Raw genomic sequence first — 14,881 nt, forward strand, 5'->3', positions numbered from 1 at the left:
ATACAGGGCATACAGCGATGCAACTATTCCCATGGAATTTTGTTACTATCCACCCACTACACAGGCTTGTGGAAAACAGTGGTAGGGTACATAGGTTACACACATTAGCTGTGTAATGACTTGTAGTTTTGAAGTTAAAAGGCTCTGAAAGATGGAACTAAAGAGAACTATTAATGATAATAGTAATCCTTTTCTGTTCTTTTAGTCGTGAAGTAGCTTTATGGCTTAGATAAAGTTTAGAGAATATTTCAAGCTGCATTAAGCTAAAGTCTCCCTGTCACTTTCCAGAGCACAGCTGAGAAAGAGATAAAGTTGTCAAGACCTTTAAAGTCTTTGATCGGACATCTAATGTTGGAAAGGGAGATTTGTTGTCAGAACTGTTTAAGGCAAATTAAATTTTACTTCTTCTCTATAGTACATTGAGAGCTCTCTGAGCCTTTTGTTATGCACAGTAAGCCTTTAAACTAGGGAACATCAATGTACAATGTGTCTGTTCATTTTATTGTCTGATTCTAGAAGATGTCAGTTGCCACAGAAGAGTGCATCATTATTCATTAAAATATGGAACATACCCATTCAAGGAAGCATGGGACCTCCCTTTTTGTTAGTTAAGGGAAGAACACTTACACTCTTTTGATATCAGGACACTGCATGCTGCAAGTGGCCCAAAGCTACAGGTGGCCCAAAGCTACAGAGAAAGACTCAAGAACATGATGTTATGATACAGTCTATGCTCTCCAACATATCACACAAAATCCTGTGTGAATATTATAAATCCCCACCATTCTCCTTCTGCGCCTCTTTTCTTACTCATACGTGCAGTCTCTTATGACAATAACCCTGTCACTAATCTGTGCCTAGTGGGGTTCTGGGCACCATCTGGATGCAGTATTGCAGCTTGAAGAAAATATTGTGTTCCATCTTCCAGAATTCCAACATACAATATGGAAAGGCAACAGCTCATTTTCAAGGGACTTGAAGCTTTACAAATTAATGTTAAATGCTACAGTTTCTACAAAGAAACTTTTTTTGGTTAGAAAAAAGTGGGACTACCACCAATGTCACCAAAACTGCAGGCATCTCTGTAATAAATATATGCACAGTAGGGCTGGGCGGCTTCGTTTCGTTAATTCGTAATTCGTTAATAATTCATTAATTTTTTCAATTACAAAACGATAACGAACCATTCTGGAGCAATTATTAAAAAAACGAATTTTCAAAAACGTTTTGTAAATGCTTCGTATTTCGATATTGTATTCGTTTCGTTATTGTTTTGAGGTCGTTTCGTTATTATTTTCGCATGTCTGGGCCAGTTTTATGGTTTAATTAGTGAAAAAAAATTATAATATCACACCAACAGTCAACAACAGAGGGAGAGGGAAGCTTCAGAAGGTTTTGGAGGTTTTTTAGCGTATTTCGTGGTCGCGTCCGCCATTAACGAATCGATTCGTTATTGTTTCGGAAATTGATTTGTTAATTTTTTACCATTTACGAAATTTCGTAAATAACGAACTTTTTAAAAGGAAAATTTTGTAATTATTTTAAATATCGAAACAAAAAAAACCCCCAAATACAAATCGATTTTAGAAACAAATTTTTCCGTTGTTACCCAGGCCTAATGCACAGGCCAACAAATTCAGTGTATTAGATTGGTTACTTCTATCTTGCCCCAACTCATATAAAGCACAAATGTTTCTGAATAGTAAATCTATATGCGGGTAAAATTTCTACTAAAAATATTTACATTCTTACTAGAGTATCATTTCTCCCAGTGAATCTCACTATTAACAGTTTGCTGAAAGAAAGGTGTATTTGCTGTTGCTCCCATTTCAGTCTGTAATGAGGCAATTTGTTTTCCCGGTCTGAGAGGTAAAAGAAAAAAAGATATTCGTTTTTAATTAATTTTTAAAGCAAACTCATTAGTCAAATGCTCAGAGCATGAACTTGAAAGCCCTTTTAACAAAGACAGAGAGACAGGTTGCTTTCTATGTAACAATGTGCCCCCCATTAAACTTTCCTGAATGCTTGTAAGATGATACCAAAAATCAAATGATTGGAGAATGGGATAATTTGAGGGATAATTGGCTTTGAGATTAAGAAGAGAATGTGCTTCCCTTAGAGTATCCCTTTGGCACATTCGACAACAGCTACACCCCTGTTCAGCTATTCCCACTATGAAATCTTTAGTGTTTAATCCCTCTACCATATCACGGTTAAAGAGCCTGTCAGGAAAGCAGAAAGTCCGGACTTCCTTGCGAGATCTATTTTGGAGGATCTGTTCCGCTTCCAGATACATGGTGGATTTCTTCAGCACCAAGAGGAGAATAGCAAAGGGATTCAAAGCCAGCATTTTAAAATCTAAGGAATAAACATTTCCTGTCTGGATGAGTATACCTCTCCATTTTATTTTTAACCATGGACAGCAATTGATCATTACTAAAGTGTAATTTACAATTACATATTTGTAACTGCTATATTTCATGATCCCTACATAACCCCTAAACTAGAAGCTACATAGGGATTGCGAAAATCCTTCAGATCATATTTACTGGTAAGCATCCATTGGGAATGACTTTCAGCACAAAGGAGATTTATGACAAGGGTTTCTTTTCTACCTTTTATGCCAAGATAACTCATATCTTGACATAAAAGGGAGTAGGAAAGTGAGCTAGATCAGTGCCCATGGATCGCAGTGGCTGCTTGCCAGTAAGTGAGGTTGGAAAGATATTTACATTGGAAGCATTGCACAGCTGTGTAGGTAATGTGGTGTGTGTTATATAATGATAATTGTTGTTGTTTATTCGTTCATTTGCATGAACCAGCCCACATCAGGTCTCACTGTTGGCTGTGGCAACCCCCAGCTCCTTCAAGGTCAAGCCAGTCACTTCAAAGTTACCATCCATCCATCTTGCCCTTGGTCGGCTTTTCTTCCTTTTTCCATCCATTTTCCCCAGCAGCATTATCTGGGGAATGGTCACACAGGATACACACACACACATTTTTTCAATTGAATTTATAAAGAAATTGGCAAATTTTGGAAGTTGTTATTTACATAAATGGATCCTTTCCTGATGAAGACTTTTTAATGGATTTGTTAGTTCAATTTATCAACATCTCAAATAGATTTATTTTCTTTTTCTAACAGCAGAAAGAAAAATCCTCACTTTGAATGTTCAGTCTCTTCCGACATATAAGACAATGTCCAATGTTATTGGATATTTAAAAGGATCAATACTTCCGGGTATGTATATCTCTATTTTCCCTTATTTTCATTTAATTTATTGTTTTATGTCAGGATGGTCATATCAGCCTGGAATTGTCTGCTTCGTTCCTTCTGGCCATGAAAGGGGTGGGTGGGTGGTGGGGAAGATGGATGAGGAGTGTACTATAGATAAGATCATCTGGTCTTCTGGGAAATTGAAATGGCAGAAAATCCACTGTGGGAACAGTGTTTAACCAGTAGAAGGTGATGGGAATTTGGGATTGATATATACAAGGTGTTTCGTGGGAAAACTTTAGAACTGTCTTCTTAGGATGTGTGGAAAGAAGGAATAAATGATTTCTTTCCAGTGATTGATCATTGTGAGTTCACCTTTCATTCCAAGAGCTTCCAGAATCTGACAGTTTTAAGGCAGTGGTTCTCAACTTGGGGTCTGGGGACCCCCGAGAAGCTGCAATGTTGTCTTCAAAGGATTGAAGAAATGTTATGATTTTTTTGCAATTAAATCTGAATGAACAAATGAAATCAAGCCAGAAAGGGAAATGGAACAAAATCTTAATTTTCTATGCTTCTTTTGGAAAACTTGGTTTTTTCACCTATTGCCTCAAAAACAATCAGAGATGGAAATTGGGTATGACAGTAGCTGAGTGGGAAATGTCTATTAGGTGTGCGAAGAAAAGATTCAGAATGGCTGTGTTAAGATACTGATATTTTAAAGTAATCATTTATGTAATCTTGTTTTGACTTTTCAATTATCAGGTCTATATCATATCAATCCTTAAACAGAATCAATGGAGTTTGCTTTGCTTTCCCTCCCAGGGTTTAGAAACTTCTTTCAGGAAAACATCCAGCTTCAATTCAAAGTGGCTTTCTGAATTAAAAGCCTAACACAACTTGTTTCTGAAATATTACTGTTGTCAGTACCTGTTAAGTGAAAAGAACTGCCACTTTGCTGTGGAGATATGTGTCAATCAGATCGTGTGTGCACAAAATGCTCATAAGAAACTCTGGAATATGTAATTTCATAGGCAATTCATTGTGCATACAATTTGCAGTAAACACATCCCTGACAAATTTTAACATGTCACCAACAGGAATAGATGAATAACATGAAATAAAAATAAGGACCTTTAAATGTCTTTGTTAAAGAAAGCATCTTTTTAAGGTTAAATAATTGCAAAGCTAGAATCATCATGACAGATATAAATGTTATGTTTCCCTGTAAATTTTCCAGAACTATTAGGGGGGGAACTTCCTACAATGCTCCTTTTTATGTGCCTTAAACTACAATTGCTTCCAAGAATCTCATCAAATAAAATGTAAAACAAATTTGTTCCCTCAGGTGAAAAAAATGACAGCTTTTTTAAAAAGAAGGGACCAAATAGTTTTCATAAGAATAATATGAAAATTCTGAAGCTGATTTCCTAAAATGATCATCTTTAAATTGGCATCTGGTTATTTATTTATTCATTAATTTATTCTGTCTAAGATATGCCTCACTTTTCAACTCAAAAAGGATTCTGTGGAAGCAGCTCACAAAGGAAGAGAAAGCACTATTCCATCAATAGTTGACATTTATAGTAGTTAACAGTACCATTATGCTGGAAACTTCAGTAGAATATCTTCCCATTAACCAAAGAAATCCTACTTCAAAAATTCAAGACGTCACACATATTTTTTTCAGCAGCTTTAGGAAATGGATGGACTTTTTGTACGTTTTGACTTACATTCAGGAAAAAAGTAGGGTATGAACCAAACTAAAAAAAAATATGAGTTTTTACCAACATACACTGTAATCAACTGCAATGTCTGTTGGATTTTAGAGAGAAGGATTAACATGTGTGGCAACCATGTCCCATAGGTCTATTAGTGATGGCTTTGGGTCATAGGGGTTCAAATTTTAGAGAAGATCTGGAAGAGAATATATTTCCCTGATCCACATATAGGGTTTAGCTTCTTTGTTTTTGATCACACAAGCAACACCTTATGAAATGCCCCTTTCTATCCAACGTTGATAAGCATAGGAGCCCTACCCCTTATTTCAAGAAGCAACCCCACATCTAAGTGAGTTTGCAGATTTTTAGACAAATAAAGCAAAAAACAATATTGGCTAAGTGGCTATGTATGTTAGATAGACTTCAAATATAGCCAAACATTTAGGTTTACTTATTTCATTGGATCAATTATTAATTATTCCTTTCTTTCCCCATGTTTTGCAAGGAAACCAACAAATATATATATATATATATATATATATATATATATATATATATCAGGACTATTTGACAAACCGCTCTCCCAACTCAAGACACTTCGGTCATCAGATGAGGCCCTCCTCTCGGTCCCACCCCTGTCCCAAGCATAGCCGGTGGGACCGAGAGAAAGGACCTTCTCCATGGTCACCCCCCACCTCTGTAACTCCCTTCCTAAGGAGTTAAAGATACCCCCCTCCCTCCCTGCTTTCAAGAAACAGCTGAAGATGTACCTTTGCTCACTGGCTTACGAGGAGGAGGAGGAGGAGGTGGTAATGCTACCATTATACCTTTGATTAATAGCTATCACCCGTATCCATGCCCTGTTCACCGCACCAGCTCAATAGATATCTTGAGCAATGATCAATCAATTTGCCCCAAGGAAATGGGGAATTGATGCTTCCGTTCAATATCTGATTATTTGTCTTATGTCTGTTATAACAGGCTGCATTTTTTAATTTAATTTTAGTTCTTAAGTCATAATTGGTGCTTATATGTTGGGTTGTTAAATTTTTATTATTATGGATGTATTGTTGTTGTAATCATGCATTGAATGTTTGCCTTTTATGTTTGGAATCTACCCTGAGTCTCTCCAGGGAGAAAGAGAAGCATATAAGTAAACTTTTATTATTAAAAGTTTTATTAATAGCCAGACAAGTTAGTAGGCAATCTAAACACACACATACCCTACACACACAAAATTATTTCTTCTAATTAGGAATGTTCAGCCCTAGAAAATCCACATAAAGTCCTTAGATGCTATATTTTTTCCATCTCACCATGCCCATTTTTGACTGTATAAGATAGTATGAGTTTGTCTGGATGAGATGCATCTCTTTTTGTTCATATATTGCCAAATGAATTCATGTTCATTTGCATATTTTACATTTTAAATTGAATCCCCACATTAACTAAAGTATGTACGCATTTCAAGCCAGTGGGCAATCTAAGATTAGATCAATATAAGTGAGACTTTTTTCAAGAACTCTTCACACATGTCTATATTCAAGTGTAACCCAGTTTAGATTTTCAAAAATGCAATGAAGAGTGAAAAAACATGCAAATTGAAATATAATTACATAAAGCACTTCATATCCATTTCAGTTGGTTATGAAACAAGCACTTAATATCTTGTGCTTCTAGCTAGGTCAATAGAATAACATACTATCAAAAGATACACTTACTGTAAATAATGCTACCACACCACAAACAATGATGTGAGACTGGCAATATGTGCAAATACATTGGCATCTTTTCTCAGAATACCAACTGGCTACCATCTAATTATGGCTTAACTGGTGAAACCGCTGCTTTATGATGAAAATTCCTCTTGAACCCAGCTGATTTCAACGGCAAACAGCAGATGTGTCACAGCTGGCAAGAATGGAAAAGCTTGGGGATACCATCAACATTTGAAGGACATGTTTTCTCTTGCCACTTAATTAACAAAAAAAACACCCAATTGTTTTTCTTTCCAGATAGATATGTTATAGCTGGCAGCCACCACAACAGCTTACCCAGTTACGGTAACCAGCAGTGGGCTCACAGCACCGCAGTGATGACTGCATTAATCCAAGCTTTGATGCGGAAAGTAAAGAAAGGCTGGAAACCAGATCGGACCATTATTTTCTGCTCATGGGGACAAACAGAATTTGGCAAGATTGGTTCCTATGAATGGGCCGAGGTAAGAAATGATGGCCTTTTGAGAAACATCTTTTCTTAGTGTAGGAAGGTTTGCTACCAGTGTAGCTATCAAGGGTTAGTTTACTGGGGTGACTACAAAGGGCTTCAGCTCTTGTTATATGCTGCTTGTGACCCATAGACACTTCCTTCTGTTTTTTTCTCCTTAATATTTTTTTCCTTCCAGTTCCCCTGGATCCTTCTCCTGTGGGCAACAACTAAAGATGGTTAAGAATTTGATGTCATATGTGACATCAAGGTTTTAAAAATGTATTTAGTTTTCATTACTTTTTTCTATGTTGCCTTCTATCACAAGATCTTGGGACAATATACTATAACAACCATTTTAAGCCATTTCAGACAAAAAAACCCCAAATGAAATAATGTAAAGCTTATTAAACCAATCACTAAGGTATATCAACAGAGATAAGGTATCACAACCCCCAACCCACATGGGCATTTCAGAATGTGTGGGAGGTGGGGTGGAACATAAGTAATGATGTATCCTTTACAGGAAATCCCAGTTCCAGGAAGAGGGATGACCATATCATCGCCGAAGCCTTTATGAGTTGTGAAATACCAATGTCTCACTGTCTTTAATGCCATACATTTTGGCACCTAAGAAAACATTCATTTGAGGGACCAGAATTCTTATTTGAGGGACAATGTCCTCATTTTGCCCCCCACAAGGCTGTACCCCAAAGTCTTTCAAACTGATAATAGAATACAGAAATGCTGGACCGCTCTAACACAACTATCATGTTAGACTACACAGAGAAGCAATTGAAATCCACAAGCATGAGGACAATTTCAACAGAAAGGAAGAAACCATAAAATGAACAAAATCTGGCTACCAGTATTAAAAAAACTTCAAAATCATAACAGTAAATAAAATACAACACTCAAAAACAGGGGAATTCCAGACAAGAAACAATCAAGGCTAATCACCTCCCAACAAAGGATTCTCCCAGACAGCAAGAAGCCAAATCTTGAAACTGCTAGGCCATTAAATGCTAATCAAGGGGACCAATTGCTATATTCACCTACCTCAAACAAACTAGAGTTCTTTCTCCTACCCTGGATAGATATATAAACCCCATTTTCCTAGTTTCCAACATACCTCACAACCTCTGAGGATGCCTGTCATAGATGCAAGTGAAATGTTAGGAGAGAATGCTTCTGGAACATGGCCATACAGCCCAGAAAACTGACAACAACCCAGATAATGGAATAGCATGTTTGCTTTGTTGAGAAAAATGATGAGCATGCAGGTAGTTTTCTAGATACATCGTATTCCTAGATACATCATATGTATTCTTCAGTGGTGATTAGATTTATTTATTGGTAGCTTAGATATCAGAAACAAGGTGATTGTAACATTTAAGGACATGTAGAAGGGAATTGAGCTCTAACAGCTATTAGCCTATATCAGTACAGGCAATTAATCATAAGTGTTTCTCAATGTCCCTTCCAATTTGGAGATAATTAAACTTTCCTTAGTTGCAAACAAAAGCTAAAAAGAGTCAACTGAATTGTGAACTGGTAGATGGAAATAATTTCCCAGATGGATACTGGGAAGTACTCAGGGCACAAAGAGTGTTAATGAGGCTGGATTTATGCTGCCCTATATCCCAGGATCTGATCCCAGATTATCTGTTTTGGATTATATGAGTCTACACTGCCAGATAACCTGGGATAAGCAGGGCAGTGTAGACCCAGCCTCATTAACACTCATTGTGCCCTGAGTAGTTTCCAGCATACACCTGGGAAATTATTTCCATCTACCAGACTTATGCTAATCAGTAGCATATGGGCAACTAGATAAATAAGCAGAAAGGACAATGGAGATGGGTGGCAAATTGGTAGATGCTTGTTTGGCAGCTAAGATGAAACACCAAGTTAAAGAGAAAAGATGAATGGATGGTGTTAAAACCTAATTTAAATCTACATGAATACATTGGTATCAGAATATTGAGATATTATCAGTCATAATGAGTTACACATTTTGACTCGTCATATGTCTATATAGTAGCCACAAAATTCCAAGAAATGACACTTGTAGTCACTGTATTGTAAAAATCCAGATAAACTGACGAATTAATTGCAGAGTAAGTTCAACTTTTATGGCAAGGATCCAGTAGTTTACTTCTTTTGGATCCTGCTTTCTCAATATTAAAAAGTTATTTTTGCCACTATCTTGGCTTTGCTACACCAAGTTCAACTGATACCTAATTTAGTTTAGTTAAGAAGTTAAATAGGTAACAATAAAGTTGCCCAACATTTGAATCCAAATTACTGTTGTCTTGTCTCATCATTTCGGGGGTTGGCAGGCAATTCCCTTTGCCTTTGCTCAATGGTGCAAAGTCACTTTTAAGGGATTTGGAGATGACGCACAGCTACTACATTCTAGTTGTTTATCCCATGTAGAATCTTGACCATTTTAATAATGATGATGGCGATAATACCCAACAACAAAATATAATGTGAATAAAGCATGGAACTCATTTAATAATGAATATTTTTTGCAGATCTGTCTCATGCTGGAAATAGAGCGATCTATTAGTAACTAGCTATTGAATTCTAAAGAAAAGGAATGCTACCAATACTGAAATGGAACTGCACTGAACTGATGGTCAAATAGCTTGGGACTGTGTACAAGCAATGTGTAAAGCCCTAATCTAGGTAAACAATACATACAATGCCAGCTGCACCCAAAGGATCAAAGGCATTCTTTGAAATGAATTGAAAGCAAAGTTTGTTTAGTGATGCTTCAATTCATCCTGTATCAGGTGTTGTACACCTCTTGCGTTCAGCATAAAGTGCCTCTTCATGGAACAAGCAGCTCATTACTGAAAAGACAAATAAGAAATAATTGAAACCTGGCTTATAGAGGTCCCTTCACTTTTAAATAATTATAAAGCCCAACCACATTGGAGAAATGATGCCATTTGGATCTTAAATATAATTTGAAATGTTGAACACTTTGGATGCCTGTTAGTGATTATATTTGAAGTTTGGTGCCTCTCAGGTGCAAGTTTAAAATATTAAAAAGATTTGGGCAAAATGTCCTGTCATTTCACAGTATGTAATTTTTTTATTCTCTGCTTTAGAACTGCAGCCATTCTTAATTCCTTCAGGCCCCATTTTGTATTTTGTTCAGACGATGTGGAAAAAAGGAATTATATCCTCAGAGAAAAATTTAACAAACAAACAAAAATATATCCTTTGAAGTTCATAAAATGATATTTGAGGAAAACTGAGTTAAGCATTATTTAGAGAATTTGAGAGAGCAGATTTTTTCCCCTTATATTCCACCCCCTACAAGGGACAAAAATCTAAATGTCTTAATCATAATCTAACCTATGAACCATGTTTATTTGTGTTTTAGGACTTCAAAAATGTTCTCCAGAAGAATGCAGTGGCCTATGTAAGTCTGCATGATCCCGTAAGAGGCAAAGCAGTTGTACACTCTGTAGCAACACCTTCACTTCAGCAGCTGGCAACTGAGGTCAGGAAGGTGAGTCTTTTACCCTTTGGAACATTAATACAAAAATATTGCATAATGTTTTTCAACATGCTGAATTTCCCTCCCTGAAAGTTTCAAAACTCTTGAGGGCCCAAAATGACCCAACTGGACCAGACCTATAAGACACAGTAAAGCAATGACCTTTAGCAGTAGACTCAGGCTGTACTGAGAGAAGAGCAAGGTTTTTATTTTTAATTTATCTGTATTGTATTTGCAGTGAAATAATAATTGTGGTTGTGAAAATTTGAATCTGATATCAAAATATTTTGACTGATCCCAAATGGCATACATGTTGCCTTGGATAGTAGGTGGACATAATTTTATCTTCTGCTTTGGATAATTCAACTATGTGTATCAGAAAATATGCTACCCAAAATGCATATTTTAAAGGAAGTCATGTGCCAAACACATTATAAGAAGGAATTGTATAAAGGGGCACATTTGAATTTTCAAACTCCCTCTAATAATATAATGTTTTTCTGTGTGCATGTGTGTGTTGGAAAAAGACTTAGCTATTGTTATTTCATGTCAGCAATGATGTCAGAGAACACTTCTCCATCGTGATATTGAAATGCTTAATTCGAGAGCATTTCCCTTATTTTTACAAAATATACTTAATTAAATCTCCCATTTTTGCACAAAATTAGTGAAGTTAAGAATACAAATTGCAAAGACAACAGAACAGAACAATAGATCACAAAGGGACAAGTAACCCACTATTGTGTTATTGCTATGAACTCAGCCACGTTATTAGGAGCTTAGTTTCAACACACGATGGGTGTGTCAACCAAAGCCAAGAGTACTTGGAAGGGTCCTTCCACACAGCCCTATATCCCAGAATATCAAGGCAGAAAATCCCACAATAGCTGCTTTGAAATGGGTTATCTGAATCCACACTCAGATAATGTGGGATTTTCTGCCTTGATATTCTGGGATACAGGACTATGTGGAAGGGCCCGAAGTCAAGCCAGAACAACAAGAAGTACAAGTCACAAACAGAGAGATGTGAGAGCCAATGTTAAGATCCAAAGTCCTAGTGGCCGAGGTCAGAATTTCTTGAAATCAAGCTGGTGAAGCAACAGAGTCAAGTCGGAAAGAAACATCAGATAATAAAAAAGTCAAATCCCAGCCCAGAGTCAGAAATGCCAGAAGTCATAAAAGCAGCAGAGGAGTCAGCTTTAAAGACAAGAAACAACAAAGAAGCCAGGGCCACATTTGTCAACATCCAGAATTCTGGAGGCTAGGAGTTCTTGAAATCAAACGAAGGGCAGCACCATTAAGTTCCAAATATAGTGATGTTGCCTTCCACCCAGAATCAGTACACAGAGCGCTTTTATCTCTTGGACTCATCTGGTGATAATTTCTGAGACCTGTGATACCTTTCTTGCTCCAGAGGAGAGATGGTTAACCCTTCACTGCTCTAAATGCTGGGGAGTATCTGCATTTGCTGAAGGCTCATCTTCAGCAGAGGCTGAGCTCAGCTAGGCTAGCCATGACATGTTTTATTTTAATTGTGTGTATTGTTGTGACTATTGCCTGTATTGTTGTGTTTGGGCTCAGCTTCGTGTAAGCCACACCGAGTCCCTTGGGGAGATGGTAGTGGGGTACAAATAAAGTGTTGTTGTTGTTGTTGTTGTTGTTGTTGTTGTTGTTAGTTATTGTGCTAAAAGGCAACAATCATTGCATTTTAGTATCATACATTTTAAAGAATTACTACACACACACATGTACATTCCCATGGAGACTATTGTATACCCTCCAACTGTTTCAGTTTGACAAGGAGAGGTCCCATTGCTCCTCTGCCTTCCAATTGTTTTCAGCTGCTTTTAGAATTCTTGAATTTTTCTCTCTTATTTCCATTTTCTTCTTTTATTCTCAGCTAATTTAATTGCTGCAAATTGGGTCCAATGTGCAGGAGGAGGAGGAAAGGAGTGGGTAGAATATTCTCATTCTTGTCAGGCAATTCTTCCTCACTCATAACTTTTGCCATCTTGACCATAGCTTGATGTAGCTTGGCCACACATGCCCTGGTTTTCATCTGTAACATATTTGCAGGGGTGCCATTGTCAACAACAAAAGTTTACCAGCCCACTTCATTACATAATAAGATTTTTTAAAAAGATGTTCGACTGACTGTGCAAGGACGAAACAAGACAGGATTTACATACCTAGGAATGACAGATAAAGTAATACTTCAATTTAAGACAATTTGCTTTATAGTGCTTTGCTAATACAGCACTTTTCAACTATACAGTACAATGCCATTTTGCAATTTCTGCTCAGTCTGTTTAGAGCATATATGCACTTTATGTCTCAATGTCATATTCTGTCAATTCTGTGCATTTATTTTTTTACTTTTGCATCTCTTTTAGGATATAATGCATTTAATAAATGCTAGTGTAAATGTGTTTTTAGGCTTTTATATGCATATAAGTGAGGAAATGAGGAAGCTTTTCATTCACTTTAAGGCTATATTCATTGTATAGGGATCGTCTTGAACCTGACCAGTTGTATTTGTGAGGTATGTTTCTATACACTGTGTATATTAGGGGAAGGAATGGAATTGTGCATATGATATAATTATGAAATGACAGAAATGGGAACAAACTAACTCGTTGGTATGTCCCACACATTCATGCCACAGAGACAAATATTTTATGTCATACACATACATGACTATATAAATTATCTGATTTGATATTTTCCACTATCCCATTCAATCTTTAACTGAGAAGCCAGAGCCTTCATGTTAGTCCTAATTTGTTATGTTCAACATGTTAGAATCATAGCGTTGGAAGAGACCTCATGGGCCATCCAATCCAACACCCTTCCAAGAAGCAGGAAAATTGCATTCAAAGCACCCCTGAGAGGTGGCCATCCAGCCTCTGTTTAAAAGCTTCCAAAGAAGGAGCCTCCACCACACTCCAGGGCAGAGAGTTCCACTGCTGAATGGCTCTCACAGTCAGGAAGTTCTTCCTAATGTTCAGATGGAGTCTCCTTTTTTGTAGCTTGAAGCCATTGTTCCGTGTCCTAGTCTCCAGGGCAGCGGAAAACAAGCTTGCTCCCTCCTCCCTGTGACTTCCTCTCACATATTTATGCTGCGTTTTTGATACCTTTTTATTAAGTAACAATTAAAACAATCCTCATGTGTGCTCCTAAAACTAATTTTAAATATAATAAGTAAACATTACTGATTATGCCAAAATGCAGTATTATTAATAGTTTTCACAGTGTTTCATGAAAAAGAAGGAGCCTCCAACATGCATAGGTCATAAGTCACACTAGTATAGGTTACCTGCTATTATAAGCTTGGTGAGATATCCAGGATTGAAGGTGGGACCTTCTTTGGGACAGTTGGAATGGAGGGCAAAGATGTGACCAAACAGCTGGGCTGAGTCATGATGGAGCTGTGTCTGTCTGTTCTCTTTATCTCCCTTTCATCAGGTACTTAGATTTCGTAGATATTTTCTGAGCAGGAAAATAATCTCTAGCTATGTAACATGTGTATTTGACACCTAATAGCAGTCGGTTTGAATATTATTGGATAACAGATACATCTGGTCACATTTGATCGTTGCCATTTAATGGTGTGTGGTACTGACAGTTGTTTGGCATGCAGAGATGTTTCATATTTCACAACTGACAGCTTATATCATTATGAAAAGAGTCAGCAATATGGCTTTCCCTCAGGGCAAACCAGGTGTGACAACCTTAGCCCCAAGGTGGTGTTTTCCTCCAGAATAAATTTCTGGATTAGGGAATTCTTAACCAGATGAGGACACTGGGATGTGTGTGCTGGGAGAGAAAGCTTCAGACTTCCATTTCCACTGTGGTTCTAGTACAAATTGTATTTCAAATGGAAAAAAAATGAAATAGTGACTACTGCTATGGGATTAAAGGCTGATTCATACTAGCCATTTGTATAATTTTGAAAAATGGGATATTATTATTATTTCCAACATCTGTACCATGTCCTTCTCACCCTCAAAAGGGGACTCAACGGCAACAACAATTTGATGCCAACGCATAGAGAATACATAAGAGTATATCACAACATTACACATTAAACAAAACAATTAAATTAAAATCCATTTTTAAAATATTATTGACAACTATTTAGCCAAATCCAATCCAATCCAGCATCCCAAGAACCTGCCCATAGGCAGTTCATGTAAACATTGCAATCGCTATCAAGCCTGCTCC

The 14,881-nt window shown here is 37.0% G+C and overlaps 1 protein-coding gene across 3 annotated transcripts in view; it reads left to right on the top strand.

The window, feature by feature from the left end:
• NAALADL2 (N-acetylated alpha-linked acidic dipeptidase like 2) overlaps positions 1–14,881 on the top strand; it is a 972,343-nt gene that overhangs the window by 724,727 nt on the left and 232,735 nt on the right. For 2 of the 3 annotated variants that reach the window (XM_067466051.1, XM_067466050.1), the window contains 3 exons: positions 3,146–3,241; positions 6,951–7,156; positions 10,541–10,669. In XM_067466051.1, the coding sequence (XP_067322152.1) occupies positions 3,146–3,241; positions 6,951–7,156; positions 10,541–10,669 (431 nt within the window). The remainder of the gene's footprint in view (positions 1–3,145; positions 3,242–6,950; positions 7,157–10,540; positions 10,670–14,881) is intronic. The other variant, XM_060767493.2, reaches the window with a different exon arrangement.

This window comes from Anolis sagrei, chromosome 3 (assembly GCF_037176765.1).
Source record: "Anolis sagrei isolate rAnoSag1 chromosome 3, rAnoSag1.mat, whole genome shotgun sequence".
Lineage (NCBI taxonomy): Eukaryota > Metazoa > Chordata > Lepidosauria > Squamata > Dactyloidae > Anolis > Anolis sagrei.